Source organism: Taudactylus pleione, unplaced genomic scaffold (assembly GCF_031769625.1).
Source record: "Taudactylus pleione unplaced genomic scaffold, aTauple2 ptg001222l, whole genome shotgun sequence".
Taxonomy (NCBI): Eukaryota; Metazoa; Chordata; class Amphibia; order Anura; family Myobatrachidae; genus Taudactylus; species Taudactylus pleione.
In genome coordinates this window covers 213,950-236,983 of record NW_028285622.1, presented here as the reverse complement: position 1 = coordinate 236,983, position 23,034 = coordinate 213,950, and the positions used below count along the sequence as shown (strand labels likewise).

At 45.0% G+C, this 23,034-nt stretch overlaps 1 protein-coding gene across 1 annotated transcript in view; it reads left to right on the top strand.

Annotated features, from left to right (window-relative positions):
* Positions 1-23,034, top strand: part of LOC148451007 (uncharacterized) — a 136,174-nt gene that overhangs the window by 46,435 nt on the left and 66,705 nt on the right. Inside the window, exon 6 of the mRNA XM_088462394.1 lies at positions 7,250-7,369. Coding sequence (XP_088318520.1) covers positions 7,250-7,369 — 120 coding nt within the window. The remainder of the gene's footprint in view (positions 1-7,249; positions 7,370-23,034) is intronic.

Below are 23,034 nucleotides of genomic sequence, written 5' to 3'. Positions count from 1 at the left end.
AACGGCACAGACTGGTGGGACAGCGGGATAGTTTTGTGGGATAACGGCACAGACTGGTGGGACAGCGGGATAGTATGGTGGGATAACGGCACAGACTGGTGGGACAGCGGGGTAGTATGGTGGGATAACGGCACAGACTGGTGGGACAGCGGGATAGTATGGTGGGATAATGGCACAGACTGGTTGGACAGCTGGATAGTATGGTGGAATAACGGCACAGACTGGCGGGACAGCGGGATAGTATGGTGGGATAACGGCACAGACTGGTGGGACAGCGGGATAGTATGGTGGGATAACGGCACAGACTGGTGGGACAGCGGGGTAGTATGGTGGGATAACGGCACACACTGGTGGAACAGCGGGGTAGTTTGGCGGGATAATGGCACAGACTGGTGGGACAGTGGGATAGTCTGGCAGGATAATGGCATGGAATGTCGGGGCAGCGGGATAACCTATCATGGATGGAATAGTAAGCAGGAGTATGCCGCCACGTCTAACATGGGGATAACTAGGACTGTGTACTCACCTCCCAATATCCGCTTCCTGTACACTCACCTGTCCCCTGGTCCTACGGTCGGGCTATCCTGCTAAAATTGGAAAGAATATTAGGTGTTTGCACTGGGACAGGTTCATAACATGGGGTGTACGACTGGTGCCACAGACAAAGGCACAAGACCGAGGGGGCAGATTGTTTGCCAACCAGGAAATGCCCTCCACCTCCTCCTTCTCTCTAGGCGCTCCACTGCAAGGCAGCCACCTTCCCACTCCTCCACAGCTCCCGCGCTGCCTGCTGTGTGATGTCATGAGTGCTGGGTACTGGGGGTGCCGGCCCAGGGCACACTGTCTGCCTACTGGGGAACTACACTGGGGGCAGGAATATCACATATATTAGGCTTAAAAAGATATGTTACTATCAAAGCTGCAGTCCTGGTAGCGAGGGGTGGGTGGTAGCGAGGGGTGTGTGGTAGCGAGGGGTGTGTGGTAGCGAGGGGTGTGTGGTAGTGATAGGTGGCAGTGAGCGGTGGGTGGCAGTGAGGGGTGGGTGGTAGCGAGGGGTGGTAGTGATAGGTGTGTGGTAGTGAAGGTTGGCAGTGAGGGGTGGGTGGCAGTGAGGGGTGTGTGGTAGCGATGGGTGGGGATAGTGAGGGGTGGGTGGTAGTGAGGGGCGTGTGGTAGTGAGGGGGTGGGTGGTAGCGATGGGTGGGTGGTAGTGATAGGTGTGTGGTAGTGAAGGGTGGCAGTGAGGGGTGGGTGGCAGTGAGGGGTGGCAGCGAGGGGTGTGTGGCAGCGAGGGGTTGTGTGGCAATGAGGGGTGGGTGGTAGCAAGGGGTGTGGTAGTGATAGGTGGGGATAGCGAGGGGTGGCTGGCAGCGAGGGGTGGGGGGCAGAGAGGGGTGATAGTGAAGGATGTGTGGTAGTGAGGGGTGGTTGATAGCGAGGGGTGGGGCAGTGAGGAGTGGGTGGCATATTTTGGGACAGCATGGAAGAGAATTAACAAGCTGTACAATATATTGGTAGGGTTGCAGTGTTGCTCTGTGTACCATAGGTGAGATGGGTTCCAACAGATCTCCCTATGGATACCCACCAACACTTCTACTGTGAGGGGACTGTCCCTAACGGAAATATAATAAAGTAAGTGATTAGAAATGTTTAGTTCCTCGTAAAGGTTTGGGAGCATATTAATTTGGTGAATTACCGTGGTACTGTGTGTATTTGAGGTGTCACTGTATGTCACATGTAACGGACTCGCTGTAAGGTGATATTTTACTGCAGTTCCACCAGCTGCTTCATCCATGGTGCTAGAACTCTGCTATTGTATGTGAGTGCACAATAGGCCTCACACCGTACCATTGCACCATACATGTCTCTATGGTATATGAAGGCACCATAGGCCACCGTACCATTGGACCATACATGTCTCTGTGGTATATGAAGGCACCATAGGCCTCACACCGTACCATTGCACCATACATGTCTCTATGGTATATGAAGGCACCATAGGCCACCGTACCATTGGACCATACATGTCTCTGTGGTATATGAAGGCACCATAGGCCACCGTACCATTGCACCATACATGTCTCTGTGGTATATGAAGGCACCATAGGCCTCACACCGTACCATTGCACCATACATGTCTCTATGGTATATGAAGGCACCATAGGCCACCGTACCATTGGACCATACATGTCTCTATGGTATATGAAGGCACCACAGGCCACCGTACCATTGCACCATACATGTCTCTGTGGTATATGAAGGCACCATAGGCCTCACACCGTACCATTGGACCATACATGTCTCTGTGGTATATGAAGGCACCATAGGCCTCACACCGTACCATTGCACCATACATGTCTCTATGGTATATGAAGGCACCATAGGCCACCGTACCATTGGACCATACATGTCTCTATGGTATATGAAGGCACCACAGGCCACCGTACCATTGCACCATACATGTCTCTGTGGTATATGAAGGCACCATAGGCCTCACACCGTACCATTGGACCATACATGTCTCTGTGGTATATGAAGGCACCATAGGCCTCACACTGTACCATTGCACCATACATGTCTCTATGGTATATGAAGGCACCATAGGCCTCACACTGTATCATTGCACCATACATGTCTCGATGGTATATGAAGACACCATAGGCCTAACACCGTACCATTGCACCATACATGTCTCTATGGTATATGAAGGCACCATAGGCCTAACACCATACCATTGGACCATACATGTCTCTATGGTATATGAAGGCACCATAGGCCTAACACTGTACCATTGCACCATACATGTCTCTATGGTATATGAAGGCACCATAGGCCTCACACCGTACCATTGCACCATACATGTCTCTATGGTATATGAAGGCACCATAGGCCTAACACCGTACCATTGGACCATACATGTCTCTGTGTGGCCGGAGTTACCCATCTTAATGGGCTTCTGTGGAACATCTCAGCTCTTGCTGGTCCTCACTTATCCGAGGTCCGGCACACTATGAACACAGTGAACCCGTAGGAATGTGCCACCGAGAAGGAGAGGGTACTGCTACTGGTGTCTTATAGTGTAACTGCAAAATGCTATATGGTAAAGTTCTGTTATTTCTGAGCCTGTTGTCTAAATATGTCTGTGGGTTCCGCAAGCCCTCTGGGAAATTCCTACATTCCGTAACGGAACTTAACTGCAAATGAATTAATTTCTCTCAATTTCCCTAGAAAGCTTCACACTGATCACATCCAGCTAGTCCCTGGCAGACATCTGGTTCCCTCACAGTAAACAAACCGGAAAGGACAAATGACCTGTTGCTTGCGTGTATATAGTGCGAATTCCGTGTCTGAAGTGTAGATTAATGGGGAGGAAATAAGAAGTAAACATACAGTGTCATGAACTCTGCTCCCTCCCTGGTTGCATCAGATGTGGTCAGACTTGGTGGGAACGATTTCAGCTGTTGGATTCTGTTGACTGAAATGTCCACTCTTACCTGTGATAATGCTGAGATACTTTCACTGAGCAACAAAATAACATCTGCCGCCTTCTGATGGCAGTGCTAATTTAGTATCAAACTCACTGCAAGTAGCAGGGGTTGATACTAAAACACCAAAGCAAATCAGCATTGCTCTGTTGTGGAGAAAGCTGTCCCCAGAGAAAGCTGTCTTCTAAAGATCTGCTGTCCCCAGAGAAAGCTGTCCTCTAAAGATCTGCTGTCCCCAGAGAAAGCTGTCTTCTAAAGATCTGCTGTCCCCAGAGAAAGCTGTCCTCTAAAGATCTGCTGTCCCCAGAGAAAGCTGTCTTCTAAAGATCTGCTGTCCCCAGAAAAAGCTGTCCTCTAAAGATCTGCTGTCCCCGGAGAAAGCTGTCCTCTAAAGATCTGCTGTCCCCGGAGAAGGCTGTCCTCTAAAGATCTGCTGTCTCTGGAGAAAGATGTCCTCTAAAGATCTGCTGTCACCGGAGAAAGCTGTCCTCTAAAGATCTACTGTCCCCGGAGAAAGCTGTCCTCTAAAGATCTGCTGTCCCCGGAGAAAGCTGTCCTCTAAAGATCTGCTGTCCCCGGAGAAAGCTGTCCTCTAAAGATCTGCTGTCTCCGGAGAAAGCTGTCCTCTAAAGATCAACTGTCTCTGGAGAAAGATGTCCTCTAAAGATCTGCTGTCTCTGGAGAAAGATGTCCTCTAAAGATCTGCTGTCTCCGCAGAAAGATGTCCTCTAAAGATCTGCTGTCTCTGGAGAAAGATGTCCTCTAAAGATCTGCTGTCTCCAGAGAAAGCTGTCCTCTAAAGATCTGCTGTCTCCAGAGAAAGCTGTCCTCTAAAGAACTGCTGTCTCTGGAGAAAGCTGTCCTCTAAAGATCTGCTGTCTCTGGAGAAAGCTGTCCTCTAAAGATCTGCTGTCTCTGGAGAAAGATGTCCTCTAAAGATCTGCTGTCTCTGGAGAAAGATGTCCTCTAAAGATCTGCTGTCTCCGGAGAAAGATGTCCTCTAAAGATCTGCTGTCTCCAGAGAAAGCTGTCCTCCATAGATATGCTGTCCCAGCAATCCCGACCATCACTACTTTCAGACGAGCCTGACAGGCGGTGCTAGAGTGCATGTGTGAACGTGGGTTAATGCATGCACATAAAGAGCCCAAAGTCAGGCGGAAGGATCCAAATGGATCCCTCTTCACAGCCCGGGTCTCAGACACATCCCCCAATCAAATTCCCAAAAATATGTATTTTTGGAGTTTAATGAATTAGGAAATAAGGAGGTCCCCATACTAGGGTATGGGACCACATTGCACTTTGGGCATGACAGGATTAGCAGTGTAATGGGGCTAGTACTTAGTACTCACTCTCCCTCCCCCTCTGCCTCTCCCCCTCTCCCTTTCTCTCTCCCTTTCTCTCTCCCTTTCTCTCTCCCCTTCCCTGTCCCTCTCCCTGTCTCTCTCTCCCTGTCTCTCTCTCTCTCTCTCTCTCTCTTTCCTTCCTCCAATCCTGCAGCTATTGGAGTCTCTCTCTAGTGGACGGGGGACCCATTCGCCCTAGTGGCCGCCCCTGATACTGGTCCTTCGCGGCTCAGGCTGTGCTCCTGGTCCTACTGAGTATTCTGGATTTCCATATCACCTCCTTCTAGAAACTACTGTATTACTTTGGGGGATATTTATTAAAGTTTGGAGAGACAAAAAGTGGATGGAAATAAAGTACCAACCAATCAGCTCCTATCAGTTACTTTACAGGCTGTTTTTGAAAAATGACAGATAAGAGCTTTGGCCCAGATTTATCTACGAATGATATTCTAGTTATCAGTCGTCACTAATCGTAAATGGTGCTCCAACCAATCAGCTGCTACTGTAACTGTCATTTTACACACACATGACAGGAGCTGATTGGTTGGAGGGCCATATATGATTAGTAAAGAATGATAACTCTCCCAGGGGAGAGGAGACTGGCACCAGTTATTATACTCTGCACCCAGTGTAATCACACTACTGATCTCTAGTCTATAGTGATGTATTATATTATGTGCAGGGGAGAGGAGACTGGCACCAGTTATATATACTCTGCACCCAGTGTAATCACACTACTGATCTCTAGTCTATAGTGATGTATTATATTATGTGCAGGGGAGAGGAGACTGGCACCAGTTATTATACTCTGCACCCAGTGTAATCACACTACTGATCTCTAGTCTATAGTGATGTATTATATTATGTGCAGGGGAGAGGAGACTGGCACCAGTTATTATACTCTGCACCCAGTGTAATCACACTACTGATCTCTAGTCTATAGTGATGTATTATATTATGTGCAGGGGAGAGGAGACTGGCACCAGTTATTATACTCTGCACCCAGTGTAATCACACTACTGATCTCTAGTCTATACTAGTGATGTATTATATTATGTGCAGGGGAGAGGAGACTGGCACCAGTTATTATACCCTGCACCCAGTGTAATCACACTACTGATCTCTAGTCTATAGTGATGTATTATATTATGTGCAGGGGAGAGGAGACTGGCACCAGTTATTATACTCTGCACCCAGTGTAATCACACTACTGATCTCTAGTCTATAGTGATGTATTATATTATGTGCAGGGGAGAGGAGACTGGCACCAGTTATTATACTCTGCACCCAGTGTAATCACACTACTGATCTCTAGTCTATAGTGATGTATTATATTATGTGCAGGGGAGGGGAGACTGGCACCAGTTATTATACCCTGCACCCAGTGTAATCACACTACTGATCTCTAGTCTATAGTGATGTATTATATTATGTGCAGGGGAGAGGAGACTGGCACCAGTTATTATACTCTGCACCCAGTGTAATCACACTACTGATCTCTAGTCTATAGTGATGTATTATATTATGTGCAGGGGAGAGGAGACTGGCACCAGTTATTATACTCTGCACCCAGTGTAATCACACTACTGATCTCTAGTCTATAGTGATGTATTATATTATGTGCAGGGGAGAGGAGACTGGCACCAGTTATTATACCCTGCACCCAGTGTAATCACACTACTGATCTCTAGTCTATAGTGATGTATAAGATCTGTATTGGTTTACTGCTTTACAATACTTTAACACCTGATTAGCTTACTTAACTTAAGTTACAAATAAATAAAGACACGGACACCAGAGCTTGGCTAAAAAAGGTCACAGCTTTTTATTTATAAATTAAATTCAATCAACCTAACCAGGGTGGCCAAGAGACGCTGCAACTCAGTTCTAGCTTTCACCTTGCTCAATACTCGGAGGACGACTAAACGACCCCCCTTCAAGACGTACTAACGATGCGAGAGTCTCACTTCCCTCCTGGGCCAATCCGAGGTGCTTTCGCACTAAAACAGCACCCGGGTCCCCCCGCAAAGAGAAGGACAAATTCGCCAGGGGCAATGAGGGACAGTGCCCCCACAAAGTTGTCTTACGCCACCTAAAGCCACTGAGTTGCAGCGAACTCCCGCCATGCTGTGCCTCACCTAAATTGGAAAAAAGCAGATTAGTGAACACAACTTAAATGTGGGTGGGATGGTGGGTTCCGAAATTCCACTGCAAAAGAGGCTGAGCTGCCCTCTAACCCTTCCTTATATATCCTCCATTTAACTCCTCCTATCCCTCTGCCTATAGGATGATCTGGCCACCTGACACAAACCCTTCACTCAGCCAACCAGGCTGTCATATACAAAAACACCTTGCAGAAACCATCAATCTTATCTATCCTCAATCCTATACAGATTTCGTCTACCATTATATTATGTGCAGGATACAGAAGATGCTGAAAAACAAAGTAAACGCCAAAAGCATTTAAAAAAACGAAGAAGAGGAGAAAAGAGAAGAGAATGGAAGAAGAAGAATAAGGGCGATTATTACTTCCATCCACAGGTAATTCTATGCTATACAAGCGTCTGTCTGTCTTCACAATATGTGGAACTTCCGTATTTTCCCAGTTATTATTGGGATTTGCGCATTGTAATGCCTCCGTGTGCACTGAAATTAAATGAAAGCAAAGAAGAAATAAACAATGTCGGATAAAGATTAAATCATAGAAACATTTTGTTTAAAAAAACTACGGTACGTTTTTCTACTTCCCAAAGTAGCCGCCTGGTGCAGATGTGAGCGCCGAGCACACCCGCGGCATTGTGTCTGCATTGGAAACCTTATATAAACATGTAAAATGCTAAATGCTGTGGTGGCCCTTTTGGTGCAGAGCGTCGGTCAGTGCAAGACACCGGCCCGAGATCCGGCAACAGAGCCCCATACCTTCATGATTCCTCCCCCATGTTTGAAGTCACGGGGGCTTATTTACTAAGAGGCAAAGGTAGTCTCTTCCCGATGTGTTTAAGCAAGACATTTAATAGGGCAATACTTCTAATATCAAACCACCCGGAACCATCTGTTCTCCTATGTGACCAGCGTATAAAACCCTGCGTCATGAAGCAGATATTTTATTTTGATTACCCCGTCCATGAGACCCATTACTGTCTCCCAAGCTAACTAATTATACAATAACTTTATTATCTGCTGCACATAACATACGGGCCAATTACTGTCTCCCAAGCTAACTAATTATACAATAACTTTATTATCTGCTGCACATAACATACAGGTCCCATTACTGTCTCCCACACTAACTAATTATACAATAACTTTATTATCTGCTGCACATAACATACTGGTCCCAATACTGTCTCCCACGCTAACTAATTATACAATAACTTTATTATCTGCTGCACATAACATACGGGCCAATTACTGTCTCCCAAGCTAACTAATTATACAATAACTTTATTATCTGCTGCACATAACATACAGGTCCCATTACTGTCTCCCACACTAACTAATTATACAATAACTTTATTATCTGCTGCACATAACATACGGGCCCATTACTGTCTCCCAAGCTAACTATATATACAATAACTTTATTATCTGCTGCACATAACATACTGGTCCCATTACTGTCTCCCAAGCTAACTAATTATACAATAACTTTATTATCTGCTGCACATAACATACGGGCCAATTACTGTCTCCCAAGCTAACTAATTATACAATAACTTTATTATCTGCTGCACATAACATACAGGTCCCATTACTGTCTCCCACACTAACTAATTATACAATAACTTTATTATCTGCTGCACATAACATACGGGCCCATTACTGTCTCCCAAGCTAACTATATATACAATAACTTTATTATCTGCTGCACATAACATACTGGTCCCATTACTGTCTCCCACGCTAACTAATTATACAATAACTTTATTATCTGCTGCACATAACATACGGGCCCATTACTGTCTCCCACACTAACTAATTATACAATAACTTTATTATCTGCTGCACATAACATACGGGTCCCATTACTGTCTCCCAAGCTAACTAATTATACAATAACTTTATTATCTGCTGCACATAACATACTGGTCCCATTACTGTCTCCCACGCTAACTAATTATACAATAACTTTATTATCTGCTGCACATAACATAAGGCCCATTAATGTCTCCCACACTAACTAATTATACAATAACTTTATTATCTGCTGCACATAACATACGGGCCCATTACTGTCTCCCACACTAACTAATTATATAATAACTGTATTATCTGCTGCACATAACATACGGGCCCATTACTGTCTCCCAAGCTAACTATATATACAATAACTTTATTATCTGCTGCACATAATTTACGGGCCAATTACTGTCTCCCAAGCTAACTAATTATACAATAACTTTATTATCTGCTGCACATAACATACGGGCCCATTACTGTCTCCCACACTAACTAATTATATAATAACTGTATTATCTGCTGCACATAACATACGGGCCCATTACTGTCTCCCAAGCTAACTAATTATACAATAACTTTATTATCTGCTGCACATAACATACGGGCCCTTTACTGTCTCCCACGCTAATTATACAATAAATTTATTATCTGCTGCACAGAGCATACGGGTCCATTACTGTCTCCCAAGCTAACTAATTATACAATAACTTTATTATCAGCTGTACATAACATACGGGTCCCATTACTGTCTCCCAAGCTAACTATATATACAATAACTTTATTATCTGCTGCACATAACATTCGGCCCCATTACTGTCTCCCACACTCTCTAATTATACAATAACTTTATTATCTGCTGCACATAACATACGGGCCCATTACTGTCTCCCACACTAACTAATTATACAATAACTTTATTATCTGCTGCACATAACATACGGGCCCATTACTGTTTCCCAAGCTAACTAATTATACAATAACTTTATTATCTGCTGCACATAACATACGGCCCATTAATGTCTCCCAAGCTAACTAATTATACACTAACTTTATTATCTGCTGCACATAACATACGGCCCATTACTGTCTCCCAAGCTAACTAAATATACAATAACTTTATTATCTGCTGCACATAACATACGGGCCCATTACTGTCTCCCAAGCTAACTACTTATACAAGAACTGTATTATCTGCTGCACATAACATACGGGTCCATTACTGTCTCCCAAGCTAACTAATTATACAATAACTTTATTATCTGCTGCACATAACATACGGGCCCGTTACTGTCTCCCAAGCTAACTAATTATACAATAACTTTATTATCTGCTGCACATAACATACGGGCCCGTTACTGTCTCCCAAGCTAACTATATATACAATAACTTTATTATCTGCTGCACATAACATACGGGCCCGTTACTGTCTCCCAAGCTAACTAATTATACAATAACTTTATTATCTGCTGCACATAACATACGGGTCCATTACTGTCTCCCAAGCTAACAACTTATACAATAACTTTATTATCTGCTGCACATAACAGACGGGCCCGTTACTGTCTCCCAAGCTAACTAATTATACAATAACTTTATTATCCGCTGCACATAACATACGGGCCCATTACTGTCTCCAACACTAACTAATTATTAGGGGTGTGCACCGGCCACTTTTCGTGTTTTGGTTTTGGATCTGGATCTTTCTTCGTGTTTTGGATCTGGATTGGTTTTGACAAAACCACCCTTCCGTGTTTTGGGTTCTGGGTTTTGTGTTTTGGATCTGTATTTTTTTTTTAAAAAGCATAAAAACAGCTAAAATCACAGAATTTGTTGGTTTCTCTGCTCCTATGCTATTATTAACCTCAATAACCTTAATTTCCACTCATTTCCAGTCTATTCTGAACACCTCACACCTCACAATAGTGTTTTCATGTCCAAAAGGTTGCACCGAGGTAGCTGGATGACTATGCTAAGCGACACGAGTGGGCGGCACAAACACGTGACCCATCTAGGAGTGACACTGCAGTGGCAGACAGGATGGCAGTTAGAAAAACTAGGCCCCAAACTGTACATAATGCAAAGAAAAAAAAGAAGTGCAAGATGGAATTGTCCTTGGGCCCTCCCACCCACCCTTATGTTGTATAAACAGGACATGCACACTTTAACAAATCAATCATTTCAGCGCCAGGGTCTGCCACACAACTGTGGCTGAAATGATTGGTTCGTTTGGGCCCCCACAAAACAAGCTGGCAATTAATGTGTCCCTGCACAAACTGGCTCTACGGAGGCAAGATGTCATCCTCATCCTCCTCATCCACCGATTCCTCACCCTCTTCAGTGTGTACATCCTCATCCTCACAAAGTATTAACTCGTCCCCACTTGAATCCACCACCACAGGTCCCTCTGTACCTTCTGGAGGCTGGTCTCCCTGGAAGAGCTGATAATTCATTTTGATGAACATCATCTTCTCCACATTCTGTGGAAGCAACCTCCTACGCCTTTCGCTGACAAGGTTCCCGGCTGCACTAAACACTCTTTCGGAGTACACACTGGAGGGGGGGCAACTCAGGTAAAATAGAGCCAGCTTGTACAGGGGCCTCCAAATTGCCTCTTTTTCCTGCCAGTACAGGTATGGACTGTCTGACATGCCTACTTGGATGCTGTCACCGATGTAATCCTCCACCATTCTGTCAATGGTGACAGTATCATATGCAGTGACAGTAGACATGTCAGAAATTGTTGCCAGGTCCTTCAGTCCGGACCAGATGTCCAAACTTGGTCCTGCCTGCCCTGCATCACCGCCAGCGGGTTGCTTAGGATACCTAAGTTTTTTCCTGGCAGCCCCAGTTGCGGGAGAAAATGAAGAAGGAGCCGTTGACGTGTCACGTTCCGCTTCAGCTGACAGTGTGTTCACCAGCAGGTCTTTGCACCTCTGCAGGCTTGTGTCGGCCGGAAAGAGAGACACCACATAGGCTTTAAACCTAGGATCAAGCACGGTGGCCAAAATGTAGTGGTCTGATTTCAACAGATTGACCACCCTGGAATCCTGGCAAAGCGAATGAAGGGCTTCATCCACAAGTCCCACATGCCGAGCGGAATCGCTCCGTCTTAGCTCCTCCTTCACTTTCTCCAGCTGCTTCTGCAAAAGCCTGATGAGGGGAATGACCTGACTCAAGCTGGCTGTGTCTGAACTGACTTCACGTGTGGCAAGTTCGAAGGGCTGGAGAACCTTGCACAACACGGAAATCATTCTCCACTGCGCTTGAGTCAGGTGCATACCCCCTCCTTTGCCTATGTCATAGGTGGATGTATAGGCTTGTATGGCCTTTTGCTGCTCCTCCATCCTCTGAAGCATATAGAGGGTTGAGTTCCACCGCGTCACAACCTCTTGCTTCAGGTGATGGCGGGGCAGGTTCAAGAGTGTTTGCTGGCGCTCCAGTCTTCGGCACGCAGTCGCTGAATGGCGAAAGTGGCCAGAAATTTTTCGGGCCACCCAAAGCGTCTCCTGCACGCCCCTGTCGCTTTTCAGAAAATTCTGCACCACCAAGTTTATTGTGTGAGCAAAACATGGGACGTGCTGGAATTTGCCCAGATGTAATGCCCGCACAATATTGGTGGCGTTGTCAGATATCACAAATCCCCAGGAGAGTCTAAGTGGGGTAAGCCACTGGGCGATGATTTCCCTCAGTTTCTCTAAGAGGTTGTCGGCGGTGTGCCTCTTACTGAAACCGGTGATACACAGCATAGCCTGCCTTGTAACGAGCTGGCGTTTCTGAGATGCTGCTACTGGTGACGCTGCTGCTGTTGCTGCGTAAGGTGATACATCTACCCAGTGGGCTGTCACAGTCATATAGTCCTTAGTCTGCCCTGTTCCACTTGTCCACATGTCCGTGGTTAAGTGGACATTGTGTACAACGGCATTTTTCAGGACACTGAGGACACTTTTTCTGACGTTTCTGTACAGTCTCGGTATCGCCTGCCTAGTGAAGTGGAATCTAGACGGGATTTGGAACCGGGGACACACTACCTCCATCAATTGTCTAAATCCCACTGCACTAATGGCGGATACCGGACGCACGTCTAACACCAACATAGCAGTCAAGGCCTCAGTTATACGTTTTGCTTCAGGATGACTGCTGTCGTACTTCATCCTCCTCGCTAAGGACTGTTGGAGGGTCAATTGTTTAGTAAAAGTAGTGGTGTTCCTACTTCCTCTCTGGGATGATGAACGACTCCCAGCAGCAGCAACAGCAGCAGCGGCAGCAGTAGGCGTAGCAATGCAGGATCCTCCAGAGGAATCCCGGATAGGAGAGTCAGTCATGCCAGTGACATGGCCTGCAGGACTACTTCCGATCCTGACTAAGGAGGAAATTGACGAGGAGGGAGTTGACGGTGTGGTTTGCAGGCGCTTGGATACAACATGACAACGGGATTTAGGTGTCCCTGGACTGCTTACGGTCTTAGCCAAAGTTTCTGAACTTGACAGTAACTTTTTATGAACGCGCTGCAGGTGCCGTATAAGGGAGGATGTTCCTAGGTGGTTGACGTCCCTACCCCTACTTATTTCACCTTTACATATGGTACATATGGCAAGACAGTTGTTGTCCGGATTTGGATAGAAATATTGCCAGACCAAAGAGGTGGAATGTTTGGTCTTCTGCCCAGGCATGACCGTGATGGGCTTTTTCATCCCACGGACAACAACTGTCTCCCCCGGAGCCTGATTTAAACAAACCACATCACCATCAGAATCCTCCTCGCCAACTTCCTCCTCAGCGCCAGCTACACCAGTATCCTCATCCTGTTGTACTTCAACAGTGACATCTTCAATTTGCATATCAGCAAGTGGACTGTGGGTGCTCCTTTCAGCACTTGCAGGAGGCGTGCAAATGGTGGAAAGAGCCACCTCTTCCCGTCCAGTGCTGGGAAGGTCAGGCATCGCAACCACCACCACACTTGGACTCTCCTTGGGGATTTGTGATATCTTCTTAGAAAGCACAGTTCTTCGCTGTGCTTTTGCCAGCTTAACTCTTTTGATTTTTTTAGTGGGAGGAGGGCTTCCATCGTCATGTGAAGCTGAACCACTAGTCATGAACATACTAGGGATCGACCTTAGCCGTTCCTTGCCACTCCGTGTCGTAAATGGCATATTGGCAAGTTTACGTTTCTCTTCAGCTGATTTAAATGTCTTTTTCAAGGTCATTTTCCTGAACTTTGCCATTTGGGATTGTATGTGCCCTCTACTATGACATTGGGCATCGGCCTTGGCAGACGACGTTGATGGCATGTTATCGTCTATGTCATGACTAGTGGCAGCAGCTTCAGCACTAGGAGGAAGTGGTTCTTGATCTTTCTCTATTTTATTTTTATCGGAGAAAGTTTGGTCCTCCATTTATGTTATATCGATTTGATATATACGTGCGGCTAAACACAGAAAATAATTTTTTTTTTGGTTTGGACTGGAGTGTACTTTCGGGGGTTACAGCACCCTTAACGGTCAAGCCAGCCGGCCCTTTACTTATGACACAGGCGCACGCTTGGCACTACTTTGTTGATGCACGTGCGGCTACTGCGCACACAATTCACAAACACAGAAAATAATTTTTTTTTTGGTTTGGACTGGAGTGTACTTTCGGGGGTTACAGCACCCTTAACGGTCAAGCCAGCCGGCCCTTTACTTATGACACAGGCGCACGCTTGGCACTACTTTGTTGATGCACGTGCGGCTACTGCGCACACAATTCACAAACACAGAAAATAATTTTTTTTTGTTTTGGACTGGAGTGTACTTTCGGGGGTTACAGCACCCTTTAACGGTCAAGCCAGCCGGCCCTTTACTTATGATACAGGCGCACGCTTGGCACTACTTTGTTGATGCACGTGCGGCTACTGCGCACACAATTCACAAACACAGAAAATATATTATTTTTTTAGCACTTGGGGGGAGCACCCCTGATGGACAGAGCACCCCCTGGACAACACTACAGCACTCCTTTAGGACTGGGACACTGCACAGGACTTTGGAGTGGACACAGCCCCTATGGAGAACTGACTGCACAACACAGTCCAGCCAGCCCCTATGGACTTTGAAGTAGTGGACACAGCCCCTATTAACAACAGCAGCACAGCACAACACAGCCAGCCCCTATGGACTTTGAAGTAGTGGACAACAGCAGCACTACACTACACTACACTACACAGCCCTAACTCCCACCCTCCCTCTTCACTGTCCACAGCCGAGTGAGAAAATGGCGCCGACGCGGGTACCTTATATAGGATCCAAAACCCGCGAGACTCGGAAGGCGGGATGATGACGTTTTGCCTCGATTTCAGATCCGAGTCAGGCGGGAAAAGTCGAGCCTGACTCGGATCGGACTCGGATCGGGGGGGCTCGGGGGGGTTCGGATTTCAGAAATCCGAACCCGCTCACCCCTACTAATTATACAATAACTTTATTATCTGCTGCACATAACATACGGGCCCATTACTGTCTCCCACACTAACTAATTATACAATAACTTTATTATCTGCTGCACATAACATACGGGTCCCATTACTGTCTCCCAAGCTAACTAATTATACAATAACTTTATTATCAGCTGTACATAACATACGGGTCCCAATACTGTCTCCCAAGCTAACTATATATACAATAACTTTATTATCTGCTGCACATAACATACGGGCCCATTACTGTCTCCCAAGCTAACTAATTATACAATAACTTTATTATCTGCTGCACATAACATACGGGCCCATTACTGTCTCCCACACTAACTAATTATACAATAACTTTATTATCTGCTGCACATAACATACGGGCCCATTACTGTCTCCCAAGCTAACTAATTATACAATAACTTTATTATCTGCTGCACATAACATACGGGCACATTACTGTCTCCCAAGCTAACTAATTATGCAATAACTTTATTATCTGCTGCACATAACAGACCGGCCCGTTACTGTCTCCCAAGCTAACTAATTATACAATACCTTTATTATCTGCTGCACATAGCATACGGGTCCATTACTGTCTCCCAAGCTAACTAATTATACAATAACTTTATTATCAGCTGTACATAACATACGGGTCCCATTACTGTCTCCCAAGCTAACTATATATACAATAACTTTATTATCTGCTGCACATAACATACGGCCCCATTACTGTCTCCCAAGCTACCTAATTATACAATAACTTTATTATCTGCTGCACATAACATACGGGCCCATTACTGTCTCCCACACTAACTAATTATACAATAACTTTATTATCTGCTGCACATAACATACGGGTCCATTACTGTCTCCCACACTAACTAATTATACAATAATTTTATTATCTGCTGCACATAACATACGGACCCATTACTGTCTCCCAAGCTAACTAATTATACAATAACTTTATTATCTGCTGCACATAACATACGGACCCATTACTGTCTCCCAAGCTAACTAATTATACAATAACTTTATTATCTGCTGCACATAACATACGGGCCCAGTACTGTCTCCCAAGCTAACTAATTATTAGGGATGTGCGCCGGACCATTTTTGCCGGATTTGGTTCTAATTCGTCATCCGGCTTTGGATTTGGGTTTGGATTTGGATTTTTTTTACAAAAATTGACAAAAAAAGCTAAAATCACATAAATTGGTCTTTTTTTTCTTCCTAGAGTATTATTAACCTCAATAACATTAATTTCCAGTCAATTTAGACCATATCACAGCTTATAATATTGTTTTCAACATTATTGGCCAAAGGTTGCAGTGAGCTGACTGGTTACTAAGCGACAGAGCAGCGGCACAGACACCACAGTATAAAGCACATCTATGACACATTGCCACACAGCAGTGTCAGAAATGAAAAGTAGTGCACCCACCCAGTGGGTACGGCCAGCAGAGTTACAGTACTTGTTTACAAAGTGGGCTACGGCCCAAGGAGTCACAGTGCACAATCTTATTCACATTACACCGCACATAGGACCTGATTCACATTACACCATAAAGTAGTGTCTCTTATTTATGTTACGACACACAGTAGTGCCCCTTTTACACAATGCCCACAGTAGTACCCCTTTTACACAATGCCCACAGTAGCGGTGTCCCTTACACAATGCCCCCAGCAGTGGTGCCCCCTATGCAGTCCCCTTAGTAGTAGGGTCCCCTATGCAGTGCCCCCAGTAGTATGCCCCCCATTAGCAGGCCCCCCCAGTAGCATGCCCCCCATTAGCATGCCACCCAGTAGTATGCCTCCCATTAGCAGGCCCCCCCAGTAGTATGCCCCCCATTAGCAGCCCCCCCAGTAGTATGGCCCCCCCAGTAGTATGCCCCCCACAGTAGTAGGCTTCCCCAGTAGCAGGACCCCCTCAGTAGTAGGCTGCCCCAGTAGTAGCCCCCCTGTAGTATGGCCCCCCTGTTGTATGGCCCCCCCAGTAGTAGTAAGCCCCCCCCAGTAGTAAGCCCCCACAGTAGTATGGCCCCCCCAGTAGCAGGCCCCTCAGTAGTATGGCCCCCCCAGTAGCAGACCCCCCCCAGTAGTATAGCCCCCCCCAATAGCAGGCCCCTCAGTAGTATGGACGCCCAGTAGCAGACCCCCCTCAGTAGCAGACCCCCCAGTAGTATAGCCCCCCCCCAGAGGCAGGCCCCTCAGTAGTATGGAGAATCCGACATCAGGCGGCCGCCGTTCGGCCCCGAACGGGGATCCGAGTCAGGCGGTGAACACCCGAACAGGGATCGGGTGGACTCGGATCCCCAATGTTCGGAGCGGTTCGGATTCCACAAAATCCGAACCGCTCATCTCTTCTAATTATACAAGAACTGTATTATCTGCTGCACATAACCTACGGGCCGAGTACTGTCTCCCAAGCTAACTAATTATACACTAACTTTATTATCTGCTGCACATAACATACGGTCCCATTACTGTCTCCCAAGCTAACTATATATACAATAACTTTATTATCTGCTGCACATAACATACGGGCCAATTACTGTCTCCCAAGCTAACTAATTATACAATAACTTTATTATCTGCTGCACATAACCTACGGGCCGAGTACTGTCTCCCAAGCTAACTAATTATACAATAACTTTATTATCTGCTGCACATAACATACGGGCCCGTTACTGTCTCCCAAGCTAACTAATTATACAATAACTTTATTATCTGCTGCACATAGCATATGGGTCCATTACTGTCTCCCAAGCTACCTAATTATACAATAACTTTATTATCTGCTGCACATAACATACGGGCCCGTTACTGTCTCCCAAGCTAACTAATTATACAATAACTTTATTATCTGCTGCACATAGCATATGGGCCCATTACTGTCTCCCACACTAACTAATTATACAATAACTTTATTATCTGCTGCACATAACATACGGCCCCATTACTGTCTCCCACACTAACTAATTATACAATAACTTTATTATCTGCTGCACATAATATACGGGCCCATTACTGTCTCCCAAGCTAACTAATTATACAATAACTTTATTATCAGCTGTACATAACATACGGGTCCCAATACTGTCTCCCAAGCTAACTATATATACAATAACTTTATTATCTGCTGCACATAACATACGGGTCCCATTACTGTCTCCCAAGCTAACTAATTATACAATAACTTTATTATCAGCTGTACATAACATACGGGTCCCAATACTGTCTCCCAAGCTAACTATATATACAATAACTTTATTATCTGCTGCACATAACATACGGCCCCATTACTGTCTCCCAAGCTAACTAATTATACAAGAACTGTATTATCTGCTGCAAATAACCTACGGGCCGAGTACTGTCTCCCATGCTAACTAATTATACAATAACTTTATTATCTGCTGCACATAACATACGGGTCCATTACTGTCTCCCAAGCTAACTAATTATACAATAACTTTATTATCTGCTGCACATAACATACGGGTCCATTACTGTCTCCCAAGCTAACTAATTATACAATAACTTTATTATCAGCTGTACATAACATACAGGTCCATTACTGTCTCCCAAGCTAACTAATTATACAATAACTTTATTATCTGCTGCACATAACATACGGGCCCATTACTGTCTCACACACTAACTAATTATACAATAAATTTATTATCTGCTGCACATAGCATACGGGTCCATTACTGTCTCCCAAGCTAACTAATTATACAATAACTTTATTATCTGCTGCACATAACATACGGTTCCATTACTGTCTCCCAAGCTACCTAATTATACAATAACTTTATTATCTGCTGCACATAACATACGGGCCCATTACTGTCTCCCACACTAACTAATTATACAATAACTTTATTATCTGCTGCACATAACATACGGTTCCATTACTGTCTCCCAAGCTAACTAATTATACTATAACTTTATTATCTGCTGCACATAACATACGGGCCCATTACTGTCTCCCACACTATCTAATTATACAATAACTTTATTATCTGCTGCACATAACATACGGGCCCATTACTGTCTCCCACTCTAACTAATTATACTATAACTTTATTATCTGCTGCACATAACATACGGTCCCATTACTGTCTCCCACGCTAACTAATTATACAATAACTTTATTATCTGCTGCACATAACATACTGGTCCCATTACTGTCTCCCACGCTAACTAATTATACAATAACTTTATTATCTGCTGCACATAACATACGGGCCCAGTACTGTCTCCCAAGCTAACTATATATACAATAACTTTATTATCTGCTGCACATAACATACGGCCCCATTACTGTCTCCCAAGCAACCTAATTATGCAATAACTTTATTATCTGCTGCACATAACATACGGGCCCATTACTGTCTCCCACACTAACTAATTATACAATAACTTTATTATCTGCTGCACATAACATACGGGCCCATTACTGTCTCCCAAGCTAACTAATTATACACTAACTTTATTATCTGCTGCACATAACATACGGCCCATTACTGTCTCCCAAGCTAACTAATTATACAATAACTTTATTATCTGCTGCACATAACATACTGGTCCCATTACTGTCTCCCACGCTAACTACTTATACAATAACTTTATTATCAGCTGCACATAACATACGGGTCCCATTACTGTCTCCCAAGCTAACTAATTATACAATAACTTTATTATCTGCTGCACATAACATACGGGTCCATTACTGTCTCCCAAGCTATCTAATTATACAATAACTTTATTATCTGCTGCACATAACAGACGGGCCCGTTACTGTCTCCCAAGCTAACTAATTATACAATAACTTAATTATCTGCTGCACATAACATACGGGCCCAGTACTGTCTCCCAAGCTAACTAATTATTAGGGATGTGCGCCGGACCATTTTTGCCGGATTTGATTCTAATTCGTCATCCGGCTTTGGATTTGGGTTTGGATTTGCCAAACTGCGGTGACTGGCTTTGGATTTGGATTTGAATTTGGATTTTTTTTACAAAAATTGACAAAAAAAGCTAAAATCACATAAATTGGTCTTTTTTTTCTTCCTAGAGTATTATTAACCTCAATAACATTAATTTCCAGTCAATTTAGACCATATCACAGCTTATAATATTGTTTTCAACATTATTGTCCAAAGGTTGCAGTGAGCTGACTGGTTACTAAGCGACAGAGCAGCGGCACAGACACCACAGTATAAAGCACATCTATGACACATTGCCACACAGCAGTGTCAGAAATGAAAAGTAGTGCACCCACCCAGTGGGTACGGCCAGCAGAGTTACAGTACTTGTTTACAAAGTGGGCTACGGCCCAAGGAGTCACAGTGCACAATCTTATTCACATTACACCGCACATAGGACCTGATTCACATTACACCATAAAGTAGTGTCTCTTATTTATGTTACGACACACAGTAGTGCCCCTTTTACACAATGCCCACAGTAGTACCCCTTTTACACAATGCCCACAGTAGCGGTGTCCCTTACACAATGCCCCCAGCAGTGGTGCCCCCTATGCAGTCCCCTTAGTAGTAGGGTCCCCTATGCAGTGCCCCCAGTAGTATGCCCCCCATTAGCAGGCCCCCCCAGTAGCATGCCCCCCATTAGCATGCCACCCAGTAGTATGCCCCCCATTAGCAGGCCCTCCCAGTAGTATGCCACCCATTAGCAGCCCCCCCAGTAGTATGGCCCCCCCAGTAGTATGCCCCCCCCAGTAGTAGGCTTCCCCAGTAGCAGGACCCCCTCAGTAGTAGGCTGCCCCAGTAGTAGCCCCCCTGTAGTATGGCCCCCCCTGTTGTATGGCCCCCCCAGTAATAGTAAGCCCCCCCAGTAGTAAGCCCCCTCAGTAGTATGGCCCCCCCAGTAGCAGGCCCCTCAGTAGTATGGCCCCCCCAGTAGTATAGCCCCCCCCCAATAGCAGGCCCCTCAGTAGTATGGACGCACAGTAGCAGACCCCCCTCAGTAGCAGACCCCCCAGTAGCAGACCCCCCCAGTTGTATAGCCCCCCCCAGTAGCAGACCCCCCCAGTAGTATAGCCCCCCCAGTAGCAGCCCCCTCAGTAGCAGACCCCCCCAGTAGCGCCCCGGCCCTTGCACAACTTCCACAAGCAAAAAAAAAAAAAAAAACGTTCCTGATTCCCCGCTCCCGCGCCGTCCGCTCTGCTGAGCCTGTCACACACTGCGGAGGGAGCCGGAAGACGGAGCTTATGTGTGAGCTCCAGCCGGCTCCCTCCGTGCAGCAGTCAATGAGAGTCTGTGTGACTCTCATTGGCTGCTGTGACAAACACACAGCTGCCGCTGGCGGCTGTGTGTTTGTGTCTGTGTAGGGCAGACCGCTATCACAGTGCTCTGCCCTACACAATAGGAGCCCTGATGTCGGATTCTCTAGTGAGAATCCGACATCAGGCGGCCGCCGTTCGGCCCCGAACGGCGATCCGAGTCAGGCGGTGAACACCCGAACAGGGATCGGGTGGACTCGGATCCCCAATGCTCGGAGCGGTTCGGATTAAACAAAATCCGAACCGCTCATCTCTTCTAATTATACAATTTCTTTATTATCTGCTGCACATAACATACGGGCCCATTACTGTCTCCCACACTAACTAATTATACAATAACTTTATTATCAGCTGTACATAACATACGGGCCCATTAATGTCTCCCAAGCTAACTAATTATACACTAACTTTATTATCTGCTGCACATAACATACGGCCCATTACTGTCTCCCAAGCTAACTATATATACAATAACTTTATTATCTGCTGCACATAACATACGGGCCAATAACTGTCTCCCACACTAACTAATTATACAATAACTTTATTATCTGCTGCAAATAACCTACGGGCCGAGTACTGTCTCCCATACTAACTAATTATACAATAACTTTATTATCTGCTGCACATAACATACGGGTCCATTACTGTCTCCCAAGCTAACTAATTATACAATAATTTTATTATCTGCTGCACATAACATACGGGTCCATTACTGTCTCCCAAGCTAACTACTTATACAATAACTTTATTATCTGCTGCACATAACAGACGGGCCCGTTACTGTCTCCCAAGCTAACTAATTATACAATAACTTTATTATCTGCTGCACATAACATACGGGCCCATTACTGTCTCACACACTAACTAATTATACAATAACTTTATTATCTGCTGCACATAACATACGGGTCCATTACTGTCTCCCAAGCTAACTAATTATACAATAACTTTATAATCAGCTGTACATAACATACGGGTCCCATTACTGTCTCCCAAGCTAACTATATATACAATAACTTTATTATCTGCTGCACATAACATACGGCCCCATTACTGTCTCCCAAGCTACCTAATTATACAATAACTTTATTATCTGCTGCACATAACATACGGTCCCATTACTGTCTCCCATGCTAACTAATTATACAATAACTTTATTATCTGCTGCACATAACATACGGGCCCATTACTGTCTCCCACACTAACTAATTATACAATAACTTTATTATCAGCTGTACCTAACATACGGGTCCCATTACTGTCTCCCAAGCTAACTATATATACAATAACTTTATTATCTGCTGCACATAACATACGGCCCCATTACTGTCTCCCAAGCTAACTAATTATACAATAACTTTATTATCTGCTGCACATAACATACTGGTCCCATTACTGTCTCCCACGCTAACTACTTATACAATAACTTTATTATCTGCTGCACATAACAGACGGGTCCGTTACTGTCTCCCACACTAACTAATTATACAATAA